Raw genomic sequence first — 26,196 nt, 5'->3', positions numbered from 1 at the left:
TCTAAAAAAGGAGGAATGTCCTTGGGTTCCACTTCAGCAAAGCTGCAAGTCTTATAGATTTGGAATTTAAGGTTTATGGAATTAGTGGTTTAGCACAGATAAGAATATATCTTGAAATAATATGCAAAAATTATGGCTTAACAGACATTTATAGATCATAAATCTAAAAAGTGTTTGCACAGACTCTGGATTTGGAAAAAGCAAGAGACTGTGGAAAACTGCTGGGAATAGCATATTCAGAAGTCAGGTACAGGTCAGAGCCTGGTTAGTACATTTTTTAAGGGATAAATAATTCTAATGAAAACTATTACCACTTAAACTTAGTGAAACTAATTGACTTAAATACTGCATGAGACAATCTTTTGTCAAATACTCTGTTAGACAATGGTATATGGAATTAAAACTGACTCATTAACAAAATGATGAAACAACATGAGGTTAAAAGAAACACATGCCTTTAATTTAGCAAAATATAATCAATTAGAAGATAATGTCACATATTAAGAACATCTCTCATATATAACACATATAATAGTGTTTTGCATGCACATATAAACAGTAGTGTTTTTATATTATATTATAAACCAAGATCCTGGGAACTTTGGTTCACTTAACTTTTCAGATAAAGGAGGGGCTCGGAGGAAAACAAGGAATGAGATCATAGAGTTGGACAAATGTGAAGTCTTGAATTTATTGAAGTACATGACACCTATTAATTCTGAAAAGTTAGTCCGGATCTTTTGAAAACTATTATTTGTAAAGGGGAAAGGAGCTGTCTCACCTGATTAATGACTGGATTTAATGTATTCCAATGGGACGAAAAACTTATATAACTCCTGGGTAAATTACAATGGAGTACCACACTCATCCCAGACAAGGTAAGGTGGTCCATCTTCTGCAAACCAAAACACAATTGAGCTGATAGAACGCAGTTTCATTTGCCTGGTGAAGACAGTCATATTCCTTTATGATTTATATTAAAGGGTAAGCATTAATCAATTATTATTTTATCTCACATGTATTGCATGCATTGCTATAAGGGACTCACGCTATGTTTAGAAACTAGGAGAACATTTGTTGAATGTGCTGAAATAGGCTACTGGGTGTTTTTAGTGTCGTGGTCGTGGCCAGGCCTGCAGGCTGCACGAATACATAAAGCTGTATTAAAGTGTTAACGTTAATATCTGTTAAGACACTGGACTGCCCAGAACGTCTGTCAGCTGAGGATATGAAGTAGCCTGTAGCTACTCAATCCAATATTTAACTGTTAATAAACCGAAGGAGTACTGGTCATACTCTGATTCGTAAAAAAACACTTTAGATTCATGAGTCTCAATTTCTTGGGTGCTATATTAGTCATCTAGATATATTGTGGGTCCAGTGCACGAACACTACCCCACTAGGAGTAATAACATCTCTGTCTTCCTAACGTCTCCCCTGAGATACGAGTGTGTGCTGAGCAAATAAAAAGAGTACGTAAAGAAATCTGAACCCGCGGATTTCGTGACAGTTGGCGCCTGGGCCGTGGGGCCCGCAGATAAATGCTCTGTATGGATGACTAATCAAGAAATTGTTTTTTATTTTTTATATCAACCTATGTACAATTAAAATAGTTTAACGTTTTAAAACGAATATTAAAACCGTTTAAATATTTTAATTCCATAACGTAGTTTTGTAAGGTAAATTACGTATGGGCATTTAAAATCCGGAAACCTGACGTCATGCCACGCCCTCAGATGCGGTGATGTTAAACGTTCACAAACCTTCCGGTAATAAAGTCTAGCAAATAAAAGAGGATAAAAAGAACACGCTATTATAGATAAATAATAGCTTAGGTTAATTGGTAGGATCTATAAAAGGAGAACGGCTCAGGAACTCCTTGCAATGGATGGCAATGTGGAAGATAGGGAGCAAATAGTTAGATAAGATATTTCAGAGTATAACTAATAATATGGATAAAATTAAAGATGAAAATACAGTATAAGCTTTAGACAGATGTGAGGTAAAGGAGGAGGAGGAGTTTCAATCTTCCTGCTGTGGCTGCTACTGCACCAACTCATAAGTATAATGAGGAGGGGGTCTTGGAGAGCCCAGCGAGCAGGAATGCACAGAGAGCAGACCTAAAATAACATAGAATGATATAGCAGACGTTTAATTTTTAACCCATTAGCAGCAGAAGCAGTTGAAATTGTGATAGAGAAGGTAGAAGATTATTTAAAATATTGAAATTAATAAAATAATACAGAAAATAAATAAATAATGACATTAAATTAAATAATTAAATACAATCAAATGAAAATAAATAATTAAATTAAATAATTAGGATTAAATTAAATTAAATTAGATTAAGGATTAGGGTATGAATTTGAGAAAAGGTTAACAGTATCTCTTCCCTGAAAATGAAAATGAAGACGAACAACTAGTTATAGGTTGTGATAGAATTGTTTAATTATGTGAAAATACTAAAGTAGTACTATCTTTGTTCAATTTAGCTCAGGACGATCTTATTGAAGTTTTCAGTGATAACTCAGGAGTCGCGACCCTAACAAAGGGATCACTGATAAACACGAAAGCGCTTATTTTAATGTGGATTACTTTGCTAGCTAATCCAAAAAATAGTCTATAACACAGTCTCTGAGCTAGCCTCTAACCTCAGAAAAAAAAATCCAATATTTGGGAGGAACAAAAGCTATTCCAGCAGGGCAGTCGGTTACGCCTGACTGGTTGGTTTTACCGACGGGCCCTGTCAGACAGTTGAGGGCAGGCCAATCTGTGGGATAGGAATTTCCGTCGGGTTCGAACAAAATGGAATTTATGAGGAAATACAATACCACTCCGCAGTGGTATCAGGTCGATCTGCTCAATTAGCAGAAGTAAAAGCCCTATTGAAGGGACTTGAAATGGCTCATTATCTGGGGACGCTCAGAGAGACCATACTATTAACCCTTTGCGGTCCATTGTCGGACTGGGTCCGACATTGCAATTATTCCTCTCAGGTCCTTTGTCGGACTGGGTCCGATATCATTATAGCAACGCAAAAAACGGGTTTCTAGTCGTTTTTTCTCTGGAAAAAGCCGAGAAAACCATTCAATTGCCGAGTGGTAGCGACAGGAGCCGAGACAAGTCGAAAAAAAAAAGGCATATCTCATGAATAGTCATACATATGGCCCTGGTATCAGATAACGGGGCGGTCATAGTAAACAAGCTGGCTGAGTGCGTCAGCACACAGAGACTATCATGGACATTTGCAGAGCTTTTTTGAGATGTTATAGTAATAAAATAATGACTTTGATCGCAATATTGAGGAGTTTGGTGATAAAACGAGTAATCAGGAGATGATTGATCGGTATGTACGACTATTATTTTTATTATTATTTATTTCTTACATAGGTGAAAGCGATAGCGAACGAAAGGGTGGGGCTGGGCTGGAAATACAGCAAGCAGCTTCTGTATTGCAAAACTATTAAAAAAAGAAAGAAAGAAAGAAAGAACAGGGGAGAGTACAATCAATATTTTTCCTTTTAACACTTTCTTAAATTCAGTTTTGATGTATTCCAGGCATTTTGACAAATGAAGGAGATAAGGAATTTAGTCTTTGTGTTTTAAATATGTATTGTACTAACTACTTTTGTAAGTTTATAAACAGGATTGAAAAGAGGGAGTGAAACTTGCTTGGAAACCATAGCAACACTGATAAGCAAGCCAGCTGGAAGCCAGATTAACTCCTTAGGTACAGTGGAAGCAGCCAATGGAGTATGCTGCTATAAGAAATGAAATGTTATAAGTTTGAAATAGAAAATAACTTCAAGGATAGTTGAGCCTGTCTTGGTTTTGGTAATTATATATATTTTGTTAAGACCTATGGGTTTTTGTAACATCATTTTGAGAACATTTTTAACATTTTAAGACACTTTGAAGTTTATTCAAGTCTGGGAGATATATTAATTATCTGCTTGTAATAAGACAAAATAAAAACTTGCACTCATATTTCAATAGAGACCTTGCGAATGAATAACCGAAAGGTGAGACAGGTCATTGATCGAGAAGCAAGCGGTTTTTCCAGATAATAATAATAATAATAGTAATAAAAATACAAATAAAATTATAGAATAAAATTATAAAATAATAAAATAAATAAATAAACAAGGACCCATAGCATGAGCATTGAAATTTGCTGAACATGTTCCTTATGTCATAGTGATTAATGGGGATTCATTTATATAGGATGATCTTTAAATACCTTTCCAGCAGACCTTATGGTATAGAAAGAAATATATTTGTGTTTATGTATGTGGGGAATGATAAATATCCATTTCATAAAGTAGTAAGATTTTGGAAACGTGTTAATGTTTAAAAAATGTAAGTAAACTAATGAGGACTTTTATAACCCATGTAAACAATACTGTTATACTGCACCTCAGCTTTCCTCTATTCGTGGCCTTTATGAGGACTCAGTCTTGGTTTGAATCTGATTCATTTGAGGTACCAAGAGGGGGAAATGTTGCAGGTGACGCTGAACTAGTTATTCCGTGTAGTAAAACATGTGGACTCCTTTGCATGGAGGATCTCAGTAAGCTACAGTGCACGGTTCATCAACTGATTCAGATTCAGTTATGTTGCGTTTGCGTGCTGTGTGCTGGAGCACTAGGTTAGGGTTAGGCTTAGCTGTGCTGAGTGCTGGAGCACTAGGTTAGGGTTAGGGTTAGCTGTGCTGAGTGCTGGAGCACTAGGTTAGGGTTAGGGTTAGCTGTGCTGTGTGCTGGAGCACTAGGTTAGGGTTAGGGTTAGCTGTGCTGTGTGCTGGAGCACTAGGTTAGGGTTAGGGTTAGCTGTGCTGTGTGCTGGAGCACTAGGTTAGGGTTAGGGTTAGCTGTGCTGTGTGCTGGAGCACTAGGTTAGGGTTAGGCTTAGCTGTGCTGTGTGCTGGAGCACTAGGTTAGGGTTAGGGTTAGCTGTGCTGAGTGCTGGAGCACTAGGTTAGGGTTAGGCTTAGCTGTGCTGTGTGCTGGAGCACTAGGTTAGGGTTAGGGTTAGCTGTGCTGAGTGCTGGAGCACTAGGTTAGGGTTAGGGTTAGCTGTGCTGTGTGCTGGAGCACTAGGTTAGGGTTAGGGTTAGCTGTGCTGTGTGCTGGAGCACTAGGTTAGGGTTAGGGTTAGCTGTGCTGTGTGCTGGAGCACTAGGTTAGGGTTAGGGTTAGCTGTGCTGTGTGCTGGAGCACTAGGTTAGGGTTAGGCTTAGCTGTGCTGTGTGCTGGAGCACTAGGTTAGGGTTAGGGTTAGCTGTGCTGAGTGCTGGAGCACTAGGTTAGGGTTAGGGTTAGCTGTGCTGTGTGCTGGAGCACTAGGTTAGGGTTAGGGTTAGCTGTGCTGTGTGCTGGAGCACTAGGTTAGGGTTAGGCTTAGCTGTGCTGTGTGCTGGAGCACTAGGTTAGGGTTAGGGTTAGCTGTGCTGAGTGCTGGAGCACTAGGTTAGGGTTAGGGTTAGCTGTGCTGTGTGCTGGAGCACTAGGTTAGCGTGAGTGCTTATATAGTGCCCTGGAGGTCGAGAGCTATGAGCAGCAGATAATGGCTTTGCAAATTACTGTAATCAAATAAACCACGCCCTGCTGAGACTTGTCAAGTAGTTAGTTCAACACAAATCACTAACAGTGTTGTAATTGATGGACAGTCCCTAGTACTAACAATGTTGTAATTGATGGACAGTCCCTAGTACTAACAGTGCTGTAATTGATGGACAGTCCCTAGTACTAACAGTGTTGTAATTGATACAGTTCCTAGTACTAACAGTGTTGTAATTGATAGACAGTTCCTAGTACTAACAGTGTTGTAATTGATAGACGGTCCCTAGAGTGCAGCGCTGACAGTAAGAACATGGCTGCTCAGAAGGGCGTTAATGTTAAACAACTTAAATCAAAATCAATATTTCCTTTCATTATTGAACCTGATTTGCAACGTTAAACAACATGACAGCGCCTGGCACCACAAGCAAGCGTCTCAACCACTATGCAAAAGAGCAACACATGCGTGGTGTGAATATGTTGCATGATGTGCTTACAGAGCTCTGAACCTCATCTCACCGCCAGGGCTCACAATACGTAAGGGCGGTGCAGCACACACACACTGCACAGCACATACACTGCACACACACACACACTGCACAGCACATACACTGCACACACACACACACACACACACACACACACACACACACCTGCACAGCACACATACACTGCACATACACACACACTGCACAGCACATACACTGCACACACACACACACTGCCCAGCACATACACTGCACACACACACACACACACACCTGCACAGCACACACACTGCACATACACACACACTGCACAGCACATACACTGCACACACACACACTGCACAGCACATACACTGCACACACACACACACACACACACACCTGCACAGCACACACACACTGCACAGCACATACACTGCACACACACACACACACACACACACACACCTGCACAGCACACACACACTGCACATACACACACACTGCACAGCACATACACTGCACACACACACACTGCACATACACACACACTGCACAGCACATACACTGCACACACACACACTGCACAGCACATACACTGCACACACACACACACACCTGCACAGCACACATACACTGCACATACACACACACTGCACAGCACATACACTGCACACACACACACTGCACAGCACATACACTGCACACACACACACACACACACACCTGCACAGCACACACACACTGCACAGCACATACACTGCACACACACACACCTGCACAGCACACACACACTGCACATACACACACACTGCACAGCACATACACTGCACACACACACACACTGCACAGCACATACACTGCACACACACACACACACACACACACACCTGCACAGCACACACACACTGCACAGCACATACACTGCACACACACACACATACACACACACACCTGCACAGCACACACACACTGCACATACACACACACTGCACAGCACATACACTGCACACACACACACTGCACAGCACATACACTGCACACACACACACACCTGCACAGCACACATACACTGCACATACACACACACTGCACAGCACATACACTGCACACACACACACTGCACAGCACATACACTGCACACACACACACACACACACACCTGCACAGCACACACACACTGCACAGCACATACACTGCACACACACACACACACACACACACACACACACCTGCACAGCACACACACACTGCACATACACACACACTGCACAGCACATACACTGCACACACACACACTGCACAGCACATACACTGCACACACACACACACACACACACCTGCACAGCACACATACACTGCACATACACACACACTGCACAGCACATACACTGCACACACACACTGCACAGCACATACACTGCACACACACACTGCACAGCACATACACTGCACACACACACACACACACACACCTGCACAGCACACACACACTGCACAGCACATACACTGCACACACACACACACACACACACACCTGCACAGCACACACACACTGCACATACACACACACTGCACAGCACATACACTGCACACACACACACTGCATAGCACATACACTGCACACACACACACACACACACACCTGCACAGCACACATACACTGCACATACACACACACTGCACAGCACATACACTGCACACACACACTGCACAGCACATACACTGCACACACACACACACACACACACACACACACACACACACACCTGCACAGCACACACACACTGCACAGCACCATCGATGATGGACAGAACTCTTTCATTGGCAAACAGAGACTGTTTACCTGATATAAGACACTCATGGGTTGTATGCAGAAATAAATACAAGCACAGGTTCCGATCCTGAGGCATAATTAGCAGCTATCTATCTATCTCAGTAGAATGTGGGATCACACAGGTCATGTACAGCAGTGGTGAAAATCCAGATGGAAAATAGCAAACTTGCAATTGGTGTTACATTTTATTTGTTATTGTTATATTTTATACATTATTTTTTGGGCGATACAATTCTGCTTAATCTTTTTTTCCTCCCATATGCTCTCCCTTTGTAACAGTGTTCACTATCAGATTGCTCTGTGCCCTGTGCTGCTCTGAACAAAACAGACACTTCTGGATACACTCCCTGTGTCAGAAACAGCAACGGAAAGCTTTTAAAGGGCCGATGATTAGAAACTGAAAATGTTCAACCGTGATGAATTTGCACAGTACTGCCGCAGTTTACGGTGCTTCACCATGCTTTTTAATCCCTCTTTGCCTCTCATTTACCACACAAAACTGTTCTTGAACTTTGCTGAGCTTTCATATGGGCAGCTAGACGGAGAGGGATCATGCTGGGTTTATTCCACAGCAATTCACTGCAAACTCACTTTCACAAAGTTGATAAATTCAAGTTTAAATATACTTTCACACGGAACTGATGGTTGATTCTAATATTATCACATGACGTGTATCCTAAACGTTTAAAGCAGATGACGTGAGGCTTAAGCTGACCACACTGTGGCTGAGGCGTACTGCAGAATGTGTGAAGCTTGAGAAAAAGAACTTATTTCACACCTTGTATGGAGATAGAGCAGAGACAGCTAATATAATCTCTCATGTTAATCACACCCCCTTCACCTCTTAATGCTTAACAGCACACAAGAAAAGCTTCATGAATTACCAACACACCAATTTATTGTGTGTGTTAATTATTAGTATTTAAAACAAACTTGACACGGTCAGCACTGGGATATACGACACTCAGATACATGTCAATCGCGTTTTACCGTCCTTGTATTAAGAAACAAATCAATTCCCATATTTTTTTTTTTATATATGAAACAAATGAGTGCACTTACCCGTTACAGGCGATTTCTGACTCCATCACCGGTTTTCTGATACAAAGCTCATCTCTCTTCAATGTTACAATTTATTTGATTATCCGTCACAGTCCGCTGCTTTTTTTTTTTTTTTAACATGCGCAAATCTGTCTTTATTGTGCATTAGATACCATGGTGTATATTTTTAAATCTGTGATCTTTAGTTGCTTTTGTGCATTTTCATTTGCAAATGAACTGTAACATTAGGGCCTTATCAAGCACTATATGCTGCAACTTTGGATACTGACTTTGGATACTGTTAATTCTGGAAACTGTTTTTTTTTAAAAATCTTTTTAAATACTGGTACAATACGTACCGGATTTAAAAGTATGTACTGGATTACAGTCCACGTGTCCACAGTCCTCTCTTTTGGCAAGTGATATTTTCAGAATCATATCGTTCTGAATTAAAATACTTCTGTTGAACATATAGTACTTTACCAACAAAACCAACTACAGTACATCTAAACGGAAGCCTATTTATTTTAAAACAGTCCTTTCAGCTTTGTATTTTTGACATTTCTATATTTGTGTTCTCTGAAAGACATCCAGTAATTCTCAAATAAAGAAGAAAGTCTTTAACTAACTAGCAAGATTTGTGAAAACAACCCAGATAGTCAAAAAGTACCTTAACAGAACAAAAAATAGTGAATTCATGAGATCATGAAAGACTTTCCAAACTGTAACAGATTAAAACTGTCAAATCCTTCTTGGAAAATATACTTTCTAAATCCAGTCCAGAATTAAACCAAAGCAAATTAAAAGACTTAGATTAAATGTAGATTTTTAGTATTTTCATCAATACTGGGAACTGGAGGTGGTCAGTACGCCATGCAGGCGTGTAAAATACACATATAGATCATTCTGATAAAACTAACAGTACAGGAAATATGCATTTCGTGCGGTCACAGAGCTGAGAGCATCAAACACAAATAGAGTTTAACCCAAGTGCTAGACTTTGTGCTGAAACAGAGAGAGAGAGGAGAATGGCTCTGAGCAATGAGCAAGCTCTGGCACTGCTACTGATCTTAAACAGCGCTCACCTCACAGCAGGTAAGTGATTCTCTCAGAGCAGTGCTTCACAACCTCTACTAAAGTACGGGGCACATTGCTGTTTAGGGATTTCCCTACAGAGCACTAACAGCTTTGGACAAACACAAACACTGTTATATTACAAACTGTACAGGGAGCAGCATTTTACACTAACATGTTGTTTGTAAGAATTATGTAAATGTCAGGGAAGACTCCACAATAATTCAAACTGCAACAAACTCTTCTCTTAGGTGAAATGGATTTGTAATTGCAAAAGGCAGCATTTAATGACATTTTAGCATTGAAAGAACAAATGAGTCAGGTACAGTAATTAAGGCACCAGCCAAAACTCCTGTCTACTTGACTTAGTCTCTTGTAAGTTTTAACTTCTACTATAATTTACAGCTTGCAAACTAACACTTCTAATGCAGAAAGCAGAGATTTTTATAACACTATGCAGATTGTATTCTTCGTCATGTCATGTTCCTTATGGGTACAAATCATTTTGGAGCAGACGTTTCAGAAATAGATACTTCAGGTTTGAAATATGAGAGCAATGTGATACTGGCACCAAAAGACAAAAACTGTTTATTCATGTTGTTCTTTCTCCATGAAGACATTTCTAAGATGTTTTGTCCAGAGCCTTCAGTTATTATGCAGGGTCCATTTAGACCAGTGGTTTTCAACCTTTTCATCTCAAGTATCAGTGTTTCCAACACTAGGTGTACCAGTAACTGTGCAATCTTACAGCCAGGTGTGTTGAGTCTGTACTCACTTGTTTGTTGCCTCATTCTGCTGGATGGTTCATCTATGCAGCTGATGACTGCAATGAACTCAGCATGTTTATATATTTTGCAGGTGTTGTGTATGGAATTGGTGATCGCACCTTTAATTGTGTACAGTTGTAATGGGAAACAGCAGCTCCCATGCTGTGTTAGTGAAGTCCTGATCTGACAGCGTGTAACACAAAACCAGAAAACTAGTTATTTGTTGAGGGCAAGCATGGGCAGAAGTGTGGAGTAGTGGTTAGGGCTTTGGACTCTTGACCAGTGGGTTGTGGGTTCAATTCCAGGTGGGGGACACTGCTACTGTACTGTAATAAATACAGTACTATATAATAATAAAAACAATAATAGTTGTGCTTCTTGTTGCAGTTTCAAAACTCATGGTTTGTCTTTGTGGTGTAAAAACCTGTCCATATTCAGAAACTGCTCGTTCTGCATCCACACAGTTTTTGGTGGAATTGACAAAAAACAGAGTGAAATTTTTGCCATGTTTCGGAATCTGATTTCATACCTCAGCCAGAAATCAACAATATTGAAATTTCACGGTAGGCAGTCAAATACACGATTTCCGTGAATTTTCTGTGGCCTTATACAACGAGACACTAGTGATCCGTTGCTTGCAGCATCTGTGGAGTAGCGGTTAAAGCACTTTGTTTTTTAAATGGGCAGTTGTGAGTTCAATCACGTGGGGGATACATTGCTGCTTTACCTAGATTGGTCCAATAAAAAACCCGACTATAAATGGGTAATTGTATGTCAGAATTGTAAGTTGGCCTGGATAAGTGTGTCTGCTAAAAAAAATCTAATAATAATAATATGCGTGTTTGGTTGGTACTTGGATGGGAGTGCCTGGCAATACCAGGTACTTCAAACTTTTCTTTTGAAGTTTTACTTGTTTAATTAACAAATAGTAAATTAAACAGCAAAAATGAGCTGATTTACTTTAATGTATTGATGCCAGCTCGTTGCGCTCGTCTTAAATAATTCCCACCTCGCTTTGCTCGCCTTAAAAAAGATTCCCGGGTCACACAGGCTCGCCAGCTACTCACTACTATTCTCCACCACAGAGATAACACGGACATAAACAAACTAGATAGCTGCTTCAGCATCCAGCGTTCAAAGAATATCACGGACATTTGCAGAGTTTGTTTAGATGTTATAGTAATACAATAATGACTTGGATCGCATTATTGAGGAGTTTGGTGATAAAACAAGTGATCAGGAGATGATTTATCGGTATGCGCGACTATGAAGAGGTATGTGAAAAATACAGCGAACAAGGGGTGGGGCGGGGCTGGAGATGCAGTACTGAGTGTCCTGTTGATATGCAGTGCCTTTTAAACCTGTTTTACTGTGAAATAAATACTTTTAAACAGCGCATCTAAAATAAACTGCGCATGTGAATATAAAGTGGACCTGACGCGCTGAATAAATGGACCGCAAAGGGTATTAATTGCCATTGAAATAACTGCATAAGAGAAGTCATAAATATATTTATTTCACACCTCCATCCCTGTTTTAATTGTATTTGGATCATTCCAGACACCACCTGATACGTGAGCGCAACAAACTCAGCAATGCATTGATCATTAATACATTTAAAAAACAAAACATCAAAGTCACAGCATGCATTATATTCCGGCCGGGACATTTCAATTTGATGAGAATAAGCAGAGTGTGACATTAACAGAAGTGACATTAAATTTGACTGTATTATGGCTACGTCTGTCTTCTTTTCATACATTTACACTGTAAAACACGAGGCTGAAGTTGGCTTATTCGCCAGCTTCTTATTCGCAAGCTTTTAAGTGCATAAATGTATTTGTTTACATTGAAGAAGTAGCTTTGAATTTAATTGGTTAAATCACGTTGGGCCATCGATTTCTCTGCTGGTACCTGACAAGGGGCAACCCCTCTGTAAGCTACGCCTGTAGTTAGCCCGGCCCAAAGTGGTTTAACCCGTTAAATGCAAGGCTACTTATTCAACATGATACATAAAGCGAATAAGAAGATGAGCGATCGGCATATATGGCATGTTTGCCCGCTGTTCTGCTCCAGTAAACCACGTTGGGCCAGGATAAATACAGATGTAGCTTGCAGAGGGGGTGCCCCTCGCCAAGTACCTGCAGAGAAATCAGCGTCCCAACGTGATTTAACCCGTTAAATTCAAGGCTACTTCTTCACCGTAGACAAATAAATATCTCCAAAACCATTACTTTGGTCTAAATCGACACATTACTTTGGGGTCAGCAGTGTGAAGTAGTGGTTAGGGCTCTCGACTCTTGACCGGAGGGTTGTGGGTTGTACCCTTGAGCAAGGTATTTGACCTAGATTCAGTATAAACAACTGGATAAATTGGTAATTGTATGTAAACATAATGTGATATAATTGTGACAATTGTAAGTTGCCCTGGATAAGGGTGTCTGCTAAAAAATAAATAATAATTTAAATGCAATCTGCTGAACTATTTGCATTTGACTTGGTATTTGTATATTCTGAAATATAAGAATTTGCATTTGAATTTAAAATCTTGGGAAAGCTTAAAAATTATTTCAATTTTAATCACTTTTCAATATTAATGCTCATAATAAAGTAGAGAGACTTTTCAGGATTGCTGGTAAAATTGATCAACCTGAAAGATGCAAACTAAAGGACACTTTTGAGAACTTCATGTTTATTAAACACAACAAACAAAACAAGTAAAAAGAATAATTGTGCAATGCACACATATATAAATATATACATATATATCATCATTTATGTCTTTTTCACAAACCTGGTCGGTCCTGTGGGGCCACTGTGTCTGCTATTTGTGTTCCAACTGAGTTCTCAATTATTAAATTGATCCCCCAATTGAACTAACAATTAGTGACTTAATGCAATGTTAGAAATAACTTGAAATATCCAACTCTTTGGCTGCTTTCACAAACCTGATCAGCACTAATCTTGGACTACCTTACCTGAGTTAACATTAGGTAGTCCTAGATTAGTGTTAATTGAGGCCTGTGCAGCCAGCCATTTCTACAAATAATTCAAATGCTCTGATTAGACATTTTATTCATTCAATTGAGGGTTCAATTTGTAATTTAAAGCTCAGTTGGAACACAAATCAGCAAACACTGGGTCCTCAGGACCAAGACTGGGAAACACTGTTTTATGTAACTTGCTTCCTATATTGGTACATACCTGTTCATTATTATGAACTACGTGATTACTGTGTTTATGTTGTTATTATATAAACTGCTTTCCTTGTATGTCACCTTGGATAAAGGCCTCTGCCAAATTCATGTTAATAAAGTAACATTTGCTGTATGGGAAAGTATTTGAAGTCCATTTAGCATTTGTCACATATTTGCATTTGTATTTAGTTTGGTAGTAAAGGTATCACATTTGCATTTGTATTAAGCAAATTCGCAAGAACATTGACATTATCCCTGCTCTCATCAATGGGGCAATAGGGAAGCTTCAAGCTGTTTCCTACTATCTGGAAAACACAAGTATGCTCAAAACCATAACCATCAAATTTACCATACCTTTCAACGTTTATGCTCAAAGTTTGAAATCATGGATCGAGTCTACATTGTTCGAGAGCAGTTCCCAGTCATTGGTGGTCATGCAATCACCATTCACAAATGCCAGGGTATGACTCTAAAAACACTTATGATGGGTCGTGGTAACTCAATTTTCTCCTATGGACAAAGTTTCGTTGCACTTTCCACAGTTACTTCCTTAAGCGGTATCCACCTTATCAACTTTGACCCCACCTGCATTTACGCATGTCAAACTGCAGTTGAAGAGTACCATCGACTCAGAGGGATTTATTGTCCGAAGTTGAAAAGCTTGAAGGAGACACAAGGGACACAAGGTAAAAGATCATGCGCATTTCATTCAGCAGTGGCAGCGGTGTGGAGTAGTGGTTAGGGCTCTGGACTCCTCACCAGAGGGTCGTGGGTTCAATCCCCGGTGAGGGACACTGCTGTTGTACCCTTGAGCAAGGTACTTTACCTAGATTGCTCCAGTAAAAACCCAACTGTTTAAATGGGTAATTGTATGTAAAAAATAATGTGCTATCTGTGAAATAATGTGATATCTTGTAACAATTGTAAGTCGCCCTGGATAAGGGCGTCTGCTAAGAAATAAATAATAATAATAATAATTCACCGAGCCATCAGTAATGTTCAGGAGCAGCAAAAGCCTCAGTCTTCTAAGAGAACATTGCACTTACACATCCATTCAGAGGCTTGAGCAACCCCAATTTCACCTCATGCTATGCAAATGCAACATTGCAGTGCCTTCTTCACTTGCAACCTCTGAAGGATTCATTAAAACACCGTCAACAAGAGGCTATCAAGAGCTTTGTTCACAAATAGGATCACTTGCCATCCACTGCATCTTTGACTACTGTGGATATTTGTCACTTCTTAGGAGAACCTTTCAATAGAGGTGAGCAGCAACATGTTGCAGTTTCTCACCAAATTGTCCGAAATTTGTCCTGAAGTATCTTGCATGGTTTCAGTCACAATAAGTCATGACATTCTATGTACTACATGTAACTACTGCTCATCAAACCGAGAGGTGTTGCATGTTTATCCTCTACATGTACCTGCTGGTACAGATTCCATGTGTTTGGAAGAACTAATTTATAGAAATGACAAATGGGCAATGATTCCTGGTAGCAAATGTAGGCAATGCAAAACTTCTCCAATCGTGAAACTTATTCAATCAGCAGGGAGACAGATTGCAGTCCAACTTATTCTTTGGGAAACCAAACCAGACAGGACCGTTACAAAGTGACACAATGCTAAGTTTACTGAAGAGCACAATTACTGTAGACAACAGGAATTACCAATTATCTTCCATTATCATACACCAAGGACAGGGTGTTACTTCAGGACACTATGTGTCTGTTCTTGCTGTGGGTGCTACTGGAAAATGGGTGCATGCAAATGATGCACTTATTGAAGTCAAACCATGGTCAAGAAATGCAAACGAAATGTATATGGCCTTTTATGAAGAGATCTAATGCTTTACAAATGCCTTAGCCTAAGTTCATAACACCACTATATCAAGGAGAATAATGTTTTTTTCCAGGATTAAAATGTTTTAGTATACTAGCCTTTAGCACGGACATGCATATGTACCTTTTTAACCATTTATAATATTGTAGTTTTGTACCTACGTAAATATCAATATATCAATACCTACCACTCATGCAACTAAAAGAATACAATGTTTACACTTTCAATACTGTCCAAAAGTCCCTTCTACCATTATTTTACTTTCAAATCTTTTCTCATTTCTCTTATATTACTCATCAGTGGGGCAATAGGGAAGCTTCAAGCTGTTCAAAAAAAGGCGCCAAGTTAGAAGGGAGAATTGTGTGAATCTTGGACCCCAGCACCTTTCAATTGTGCCTATTTGCTTGATGCTTGACAAGATTGGCCTAATTGCTTCTCCTAACTTGGGCTTTTGTGTTTGATATCACCCCTTCAAACGGCTGTTGCGTTTTTCTAACTTGTTTTTTTACATTGACAATGTTTTTTGTTATATATTGAGAGGAAAGGTAGTTCCTTGTATAAGTTAGAAAAAACTTGTTTGAAACTACCGAGAGTCTCTATACAGCTCAAAGAGTTTAGCTGTTTTTACCATGTTGCAGCGGCAAAACTAAATCACTTAGAATTACCATCTGTACCAGTACCAAAAGTCTGAAACTTTCTTACCTCAAATGTTAAACTAAGGTGAAATAATTCTTCTTCTTCTTCTTCTTCTTCTTCTTCTTCCGTCTGCTTTTTAAGGATGTGTAGCGACTATTCAAACAGAAAAGCTAAGTAACTGGACATCTACCAATCATGTGATTCCACATGTTGGTCAACGTTAAAACATACCAGGGTGTTTTATGTTTTAAAACAGCACATATCGCAAATATATATATATATATATATATATATATATATATATATATATATATATATATATATATATATATATATATATATATATATATATAGTGGTTTGAGATTACAACATGACGTTCTTGAAGAGCACACGACCTTAGCCCGCTTTGCCACTGCGCAGTTGTTGAAATGCGTTCATTTTTTAAGTTTACATCCAAGCTTGACCAGCTTTCGCTGAAAACCAGTGTGATATAGATATTAAATACACCACAGAAGGCGCGTTGTCATATATTTGAGATATTTCATAAGTACAATCTGAGAGCTAAATTTAGTGAATGGCGTTTGTTCTTCTGCCATCGAGTAATCTGCAGTACATTTCAATTTAAATACCCTTCATTTTTTCTCAGCAGTACACTTCCTAATTACAGTCCCAAGTATTTCTGTGCGTTCTGCTTTCACATTTCTTAAAATGGTCAGTTTGATAAATAAACATTATTTTCCCTGCAGCAGCTGACCCTGCTTTAGTACAAACCTCACGCTGCATTACTGTTTATCATTATGGTGACGTCACCGTGCCTGCTTCATTGACAGAGATATAATAAGAGATATTATCAGCTCATCATCCAACTGGGGAATCTGCGGTGCAGTTAAATCATGCTTAAACTCCTGACGTTAAACAATGTAACCAAATCTATTACATCTGAGATAGTTGTGGCTGCTAAACAAGATGCAACAGAAGATAAAAAAAAAATTGTTCGTGTATCTATAAAACTTTATTCAGGCACTCTACGATTTGACTGGCAAAAGATAACGTTTGTTCACAAAGACAACATTTTTCAGCTTGGAACGGTAACCTTTTCACTGTCTTATGTTTAAATTGTTGTTGTTTTTTTTTTTGCTGCTTACAGCCCTTCATTAAAATGATTTTCTTCATCTTAAGTTTCCAGGGCATTTTGTTAATGGCACGTGTGCAACACACAACCCTTCAGTGAATCACTAAAGTTGTTTCCATCATAAAATGAAACACTTTTTAAACAAATTTGTATTGGATTGTATTGATACTGTAGCGATCTTGGTTCCTCACACCGGGCGAGACAATCCACATACAGTGGGCGCTAACCCTGGACCTCTCACACTAAAGCATAGCGCTGATACCGCTGTACAAAAGAGACGGCTCTCTTCCAAGGAGTGTATATCGGGCTTATGTCTGTGTGTGTGATTACGTCACCTACCAGCCCTACTGCTGCCTTCCCACGTGCACGCTACAATACAAAGGGATATAAAAATACAAAAAGCATATACATTAAATACAATAATAATACAATAATAATAATAATAATAATAATAATAATAATAATAATAATAATAATAATAATAATAATAATAATAATAATAACATTCGTGTACTGTATAATCCTTTACATTATTTTGATTGTGACGCGGTTTTCTTTCCACTGCAGAGCGGTAAAGCGAAATTGTGCAGCCAGCTAATCTCAACCCCTGAACCTAACTGTGTTACTATTCAAGTAATTCTTACTATTATTTTAACAGCGCTTTTTAGCGCCCTCTAGCGGCACTACATCCGATGTCCATGAAAGCGCTTGATCCGGACCCACTCTACCTGTTGGGAGGCTGGTAGGTACCTACTGGCCATTCCTATGGGATGATTTTTGCTTGATAATGTCCCGTTTAATCGACTGATCTCAATCAGATCTGGTGCTCAATTTATTGCATGCGTTTGCGAGATGTTGTGCATTTTGGGTATCCATAGCGGTGAGATGTCTGAAGCAGACAGCCCTTTTTCTGAGGAAGTCGGTTTTGAAAGAAAGCTCCGCTGCCATCCCTGACTCCAAGCGCAAGCCTACCTTTTTGTTGTCCCCTTTCTGTTGAGCGCTGTCTGTCTCGCTTAGTTTATGTTTGTGTTTAATTTGGGAACCTCCTGTCTGTGCTGTGTGCGTGTATGTGTGCGTGCGTGCGTCTGAATACCAGAGTGAAATGAGACAATGTATTCTTGATCTAAATGAGTTGCTGCTATATTAAAACTATGTAACAGTGTAATGCCTGAGAAAGAATGACTGAACTAAATTGAAACAATGTTACGAATTGAAGGATTTGACTGTAACTGACCGACAGCACTAGTTTCTGAAAATCTTGTTTTAATTATTTTAAAGAATTCGGTTTCCACTGGGATTCTGGGAATTCGTGATTATACACGTGTCCCAGTTTTAAGAGAAACTTTATTGGAACGAGTGCAATATAATGAGAACTGAAACGAACTTTGTGTTTTAAATAAATGTGATTCTTTTTTTACATCATGGCATTCTATCTCGTGGTGTGCTGTGCTTGGTCACACCTTCTCCTCTGGCCCAAATCAGTAGATGGATATAATACATTTCTGGGGTGCAGTTCCCCAGTGGCGTAGTCAGTCTACAATGCGCTCTACATTATTATCCAATTTCTGTAACTGGGCGGGTTTTACACAAATCTACAACAAAGTAACGTGCTAAAATAAACGTGTTAAAATAAAACAAACTAACTAACATTAAATAAAGTGACGTGGATCACCCCGTCACACGGTGTTGGTATTATTGTCTGGTTTCACGATTGCATGTTCACTTATTAGCGCTTTGCTTTGTTGCTGTATCGTATAGTAAACAAACACAAGTGTTTATGTAAATGGCAGCATTTGTATTGAACAGCATCGTTTCAAATGTGAAAACAGGAGTGAAAAAGTCGGACCCGCTGCCAATATTTTATGCCTCCCCGATTTTTGGGCCACCAGCCGCTACCGCTGCCCTGTCACAATGCTGCTGACTGAGTCTGAACCACATGTTTTTATTGTGTTGCTTCTATTGCATTTGTACTTTATTGTTTTCCAGGACCCCCTTGTAAATGAGGCCTCGGTCTCAATGGGTAAATCTCCTGGTTAAATAAACAAACAAACACAAAATAATTGGGGACCAGGAAGCAGCAGAAACTTTTCATCGATAGCGTTGTCTTTGAAAGATCTGCAACGTCAAAAATATGAGGAAACAACCGAAATATTCTCAACAGAAGAATGTAGGTGCTTATTCCATTGAGTTTATTGTCTCTTCTCTCTCTTATAGCAGATTGCTCTGCACAAGACCATGTTGCTGTCTCTGGCTCAGCTGGGGGGAGAGCAGTGCTGCCCTGTTCTTACACCCCCACCCGTGGGCAGGATGTAGCAGTCACATGGCATGCATATCCAGATCAGAGTTCAGTTCTATTAATTGACTCAGAGACCTCAGCACCCATCCCTGCGCAGTGGAGCGGCCGAGTGAAACTGTCTGATGAAGTCTCCTCTGGAAACGCCTCTCTGCTAATCTCTGAGCTCAGACTGGAGGACACTCGGGATTACACGTGTACAGTGCAGATCAATGGGAAATGTGTCACTTACAGGAATATTAAACTGACAGTTCAAGGTAACTATAATAAACATGTTCTGGTTGGTGAGTACTTGTGTTAAAATTAAGAATATGTGTTGAACTGCTGAAACCACTCAAGGTCCAGTGTGTGACTACATGAACACCCTGCCTTGTTTTCAGCACACACAGACAATGGGGTTTGTTTAAGGGTCATTTTCCTGCTGCTCAGTTAAGTTGCAGCTCTCTCGCTTTGTTTTTTTCTTGCTGAACAAAATGTTCTTCTGCTCCACTGGCATTTGGACCTCTGCTAGGCAGACTGCAGCTGCAGCCCTTACTGACAACTTACTGACTGCTTGGGTTTAGATTTTTGATTTCTTTTGGTATAATTTCAAATAACATCCACACATTCATAACAAAAGCAAACTAGAATACAGAACCCGAGAAGGGCTGCCAACACCAAACCCTTGTGTTTACCATTGAAGCTGTGTGTTCAAAGTCCCTTCATTATCCCATATTGTAAAGCTCACAGATCTTTTCAGTCAATCAGTTTCTAAGCATAGCGAGTTCAGTCATTATCCCAGATGTAAATTAAGCTAATGGGACTTTTAAAAGCTAAACGTCTAAAGCAGGGGTTCCCAAATGCGGTCCGTGATTCCACTGTCTGAGGCCGTCGTCAAATACTTCTAAGAGTTTTCTATATTTTCTTGGAATGAAAAGACCCGGGCCATTACAAGTTAATGTTGTGCTCAATATCGGTACAAGCTGCTATGGTAGCTTTACGAACATGAAAACAAGACCCACGTGCAGCCGGGGGGGGGGGAGTGGATTCGGTGACTGCTGTCCCGAATGATCTCCGAAAAAAGTCAGCTGCTTAAATTCCACTCAAGCAGAAACTAGGGAAGTCCCTTGAAATCTAATCATACTAATCAGTCGTGGGTTTCATTAACATACTGTAACGAACCTCGGTTCCCGCATCACACAGGGTGAGGCAATCCACACACAGGCTTGAACCCGGGATCTCTCGCACTAAAGCATAGCGCCGATACCGCTGTGCAAAAGAGCCGGCTGCTGTGCTTTAGAGAGGGAGGTCCCGGCTTCGCTCCCGCCCTCCGCCTGTGTGTGAGGCGCCTGCCTGCGGGAACTGAGGTTCCTACAATCCACACTATAATAATCACGTTAAGCCCTAAAATAACCTGCTTAATAATGTGAAACGCGATTAACGCGACTAAATGTGCTGAAATACAAAAGCTTACAAACTTTGCACAGATCAAGCGTAACACTTCATAATACTACCATAAATTAAATATTTTGTAATTAAACTGCGCGGATAAAAACAGTGCGAGTCGTGTTGATTGTGATATACAGTGTTCTGTATTTATTCATTTTGGCGCTGGTTTGTAATAAAAAAACGGTATTTTATCTTTAATTTGAAAACATCTCTATGTATTTTTTAAAAACAAGGAATCCCGATTGATCGCGGTAAACATACTGAATAACTTGGTTTTGCACATTAAGCGCTTTTAACATTGAGCAGTTCACATTACCAGGTTATTTTTTAGGGATTGACTTTATCACGTTAATGAAAACCACGACTTGTTTTAGGAAGTGTGAAGCCTGATATCGGCGAAGTTTGTAAGCATTTGTTTTCACATTAAGCCACAGTAATATTTTTAGGATGTACCCATAAACATACACATCTGCTAAGAAATTAATAATAACATGCATGGCTGGTTTCACAGACGCGGATTAGTACTGGTCCTGGACAACCAATGTTAATTAGGAAAGGTAAACCGAGATTATTGCTAATCTGGGTCTATGAAACCAACCCTAAAGTATAAATACAAACATGATGAAATTAAATCAAATATATATATATATATAATCATATTTCAGAAACCCAAAAAGAAAAGGCAGTTATATTTTCCACATAATGGTGTTTAATTACCTGTTAAGCGGCCCTCCTTTAACAAAACTCTTGGGATCCTGCTCTAAAGAATAGGGCTTTAGAATCTTGAAACTCGCTTTTGAACAGCGACATACATTTCAAACAGCTTAAAACACATTTAAATACACACAATGTCTAGAACAGCATTAGTATCCTTTGCAGCGGCCATTACCTGTAGATAACTGACTTTGGGTTCGATTCACAGAATGTTTTTGTTGGCGTTGGTACCATTTCTGTCTTAATATCAGTGCTGATACCCTTCAGCAAATGATGTAACCCACACAGCTCAGTGTGTGTGCTTGAATTAGTGACGCAGTAATAATGGGGTGTAGTTTTCAAGACGCTTCTCATTGTTTTAGTGCCCTGTCCGGCCAGGTTTGTCCTGGTCCGGTTTCACCCACTCCCTGTTTTAATATACAGATAATACCTCTAAAAAAGTATTATCATGTGAAATTGTAATCACTTCATCTAAATCAGGGGTTGTTTCTCTGTGCCTCATCATGTAAGGAAAAAATCATTGACTATGGTTAGCCACCAGTCATACATTTAACACGACTGTTGCTTGAAAGTAACAGAAATACAACTTGAAAGAAAACATTTTTTTACAAATCACTCATGTAATAAACTTCTATTGGAACATGAATGTTAAAATGTGCTCCCTTGTTGAGCCATTTTTAGTTAAAGCAAAGGCATTTGAATACGTGCTACATTATCCTGATGTGCCTACAGCCAGCTGACACAGTAATAATGTGGTGTAGTTGTCAAGGCGCTTCTCATTGTTTTAGTGTCCTGTCTGTAAGAGGTAAGAGTCCCACTATCATGGTATAAAGGGTGGTATTAACGCTAAGTAATTATTCATGAGAGCTGATCAAACGACACGGAAAAAACACCATTAGGACGTCTGTGGATTACAGCGTGAGCAAGGAGTAAAGTTCGAGGAGTGATAATAACACACCTCCAGTCTTCACTCCAGTTTTACCACTGGGATGTGAAATGGGCCCTTTGTCTTTGGTGGTGATCAATTGTGTAGAAGGTACTGGGTGCTGTGTCAGATATTAAGGTATAATTTGTATGCAAATTCAATTGTGCTTACAGAACCTCCAAAGAGAGATTCAACTACTTCAAGAACAACAACGACCACAACCCCGACAACTAGACCATCAACAACCCCGACAACTAGACCATCAGCAACCCCGACAACTAGACCATCAACAACCCTGACAACTAGACCATCAGCAACCCCGACAACTAGACCATCAACAACCCCGACAACTAGACCATCAGCAACCACGACAACTAGACCATCAGCAACCACGACAACTAGACCATCAGCAACCACGACAACTAGACCATCAGCAACTCCCGCTATCCTCTCTGCAGTAGCCGTCTCTGCTGTCATCGGCATCATAGCTGCTGCAGTCTTTGTCATTTTAAAGTACAAAAAGAGAGCAGGTAACAGATTAACCTTTTCATTTGATTTACTACAACCTACAATGGGAGCTGTTTAAACCCTGCCCTGGATCTCTGTCAGCTCCGGTCTAACTGGACTCTATTGAGACAACACCTCCCCCTGCTTGTAAAGATTATTAACTCTTGTTTTGTTTTCCTTTCCATTTTCAGCGAATGCTAATGGGAATAACCAGAATGCTGGAGATCAGAATGCGGTAGGTACAGGACACGCTTTCATGGACAGTCTTCCTGTTTACTGTAGGGAGTAGGACTTGCTATAGAATGCAATGGCTTTGAGATGTTTGCCATGTAAATAGCACAAAAAAACATGAGAACATGAGGGACAGTAAAATTCAAGCAAGCATAGTAAATGACAGGAATAACATGGCTCTGGAAATGCATGTGGAAAGCACAGGAAGCTGTGATTGTACCAGGGGGCACTCTGTTAACTTGGTGGAATACAGTCCTAAAGATGGGAAGCTTGAGAGGAGGGTTACAATATTTCTGAACAGTTTTCTGGTACAGAGATAATGTTTTCTGTTTCTGATGTATGCATTGAAACTGTACTGAGGAAACCTGTTTGTGCAGGTTGTGTCTTTGAATGTAATACAAATATGAGAAAATAATGGGATATACAAACCAACATATTGCTTTAAAGTGGTATTTGATGAAAGGAAGGTTTTGTATTGGTTTGGAATTACTGTTTGAAATAAAAACAAATCCTTTTAATTGAACATGGCCATTTCACAATGTTAGTTAACAAACAAAAAAAAGTGAAGCTGTTCAACTGTCAAAATGCAAAGCAATAGATGGCCATGGACAGCAGTCTCCCTTGTGGCTGGTCAATAGTAGTGCGCATCTCTCGTTTCAAACTGTATTGAACAGGCTGTATGATGCTGTCTTATTAATGTGCTCTCTTAATTAATCTTATTAATTTGGTGTCTTATCAATTTGTCCTCCTTCCAGAGCTCAGACTTGGTTTCCTACGCTGTAATCGATCACACGAGACAGCTGGGAGGAGCCCCAGTCCGGTCAGGGGTCAGTGCTGTGGACAATACAGAGTACGCCACTGTCCGGATCCACTGATAGGACACGTCTCATCCAGCCACCAGGGATACAAGACAGCTTCAATAACAAGATGAACCAAGGACTTGACTAACATTGATTTACTGCAGCGCTTCAATGAATCATACCAACTCTGATGAGAACAATAAACACAGCTAGCCACTAACAAGCAACTACCTGACATTCTTAATTCAATCTTAACCATTTCACTGCCACTGCTAATAGAATGCTGTGGCCATATTAGAAAAGCATTTCCTCCTATTTTTGGAAAGTATAAAATTCCATGTTAAAAGGGTTTTAAATCTTACCTGTTCATTCGCTATGCAGGTTGCACGTGTAGTTTTGAAAGAAGCACATGTTCTATAACAAGCATGCTTTTTCCTTTTTAAAAATGTTATCATACTGGTACCATACAGTAGTGTGCAAATGTATTAGAAAACCTCAAGATTTGTAATTGATATCCTTTATATACCTACCTGCATGAAAACCTGGGGGTGAGAATTTCAATTTTCAATCAGTGATATAGAAACAATAAAGACTCATGTGTGAAAATGTTAGACCGCTTTGTGCTTCAATTAGGCATCTTAAACAACTTCTAAAAAGTGTCACGCATTTTATCATTTGTGGCTTTGTGTTCTTTTTCTCTTACTATTTAATAAATTGCATGTGTGACCTATTAAAGGCATCAATTAAATAAGACAATCACTGTTGGTTTTGACAATTTCCAGTGGTTTGATTTCCTATGCACAACAAATGAACACAGCAGAAGCAATGGGGTGTTGTAATCCAGGTGCACACTGCTGTACTAGTTTGCATGCCTTACTTTGGATACACACACACCAGTCCCAAACTGAGCTCCTGCAGGTGGTGTGATCCCAGCCTCAAAGAGAAGCCAGTCCTCCTCATTGCAGTGTTCATCCACATTGTTAATGAGAGCCTTTACAGCAGGAGATCGCTCACCAGCAGAGATGCGTCATGAAAGAGGCCACAGGGCCTCTTGCTTCATTACTGCAAGCCCTTGAATGCATGCACGTGTAGCAGGGAGGGAGTAGGGGGGGGTTAGGTAAGCAGTTGAATTCAGGTCCCGAGCCTCGCTTCCTTTTGCACCTGCTCCGAGACAGGCTGCTGGGTGTAAAACTTGACTGCTCTGCTGGATTGGAGAGTAAAGCAATACTTCCACATTCAAACTCTTTTGATTAGATTGTATAGGCCTGTGTTCATTTATTTCACTTTGAACAAACACTTGTGCTTGCTAAGGTTTGCTAGCTGTCTTCTCTCATCCTTGTGGCAGCTGTGATGTACCTTTAATGCTTATCCCATCAGACCATGTGGAATATTAATAAACATAGCCATCGCTGCTTTGAACTGGGGTTACGTTGCTGTTTTTCTTCAAAGAAAAAGTACGGGCTGGGGGGGGGGGTTCAAGCCAAAGGAGGCTGAATGGCTGAGCAAGCTGTGAGAATGTCTTTTGTTTAAAAACAAGCACTACGTTAACCCAGGTTTTGCTGAACGTTTAAGTCTGTTTTTGCTCAGTTACGATTTCAATGGTAACTTATATGTAGCCTTTCCCATTTATAGTACTGTTTTAAAGACTTTAGAACTATAACAATATGAGTATTGCATTACTGTGCTGTATCCTTGTATTATTCACCAGATTGAGGCTGTAGATAGCAGGTGCACACATTTATTAAAACC

At 39.8% G+C, this 26,196-nt stretch overlaps 1 protein-coding gene across 1 annotated transcript; it reads left to right on the top strand.

Moving 5' to 3' along the window:
• The first annotated feature begins 9,928 nt into the window (after positions 1-9,928).
• On the top strand, positions 9,929-25,871 carry LOC131706691 (salivary glue protein Sgs-3-like). The gene is made up of 5 exons (XM_059008275.1): positions 9,929-9,998; positions 19,764-20,099; positions 23,083-23,439; positions 23,608-23,651; positions 24,403-25,871. Exons 1-5 carry the CDS (start codon positions 9,932-9,934, stop codon positions 24,520-24,522), a joined length of 924 nt encoding a protein of 307 aa, XP_058864258.1. The 5' UTR covers positions 9,929-9,931; the 3' UTR covers positions 24,523-25,871.
• The last annotated feature ends 325 nt before the right edge of the window (positions 25,872-26,196 follow it).

This window comes from Acipenser ruthenus, chromosome 36, assembly GCF_902713425.1.
Source record: "Acipenser ruthenus chromosome 36, fAciRut3.2 maternal haplotype, whole genome shotgun sequence".
Lineage (NCBI taxonomy): Eukaryota > Metazoa > Chordata > Actinopteri > Acipenseriformes > Acipenseridae > Acipenser > Acipenser ruthenus.
The sequence above is the reverse complement of the archived record's forward strand: the minus strand, read 5'-3'. Positions and strand labels throughout refer to the sequence as shown.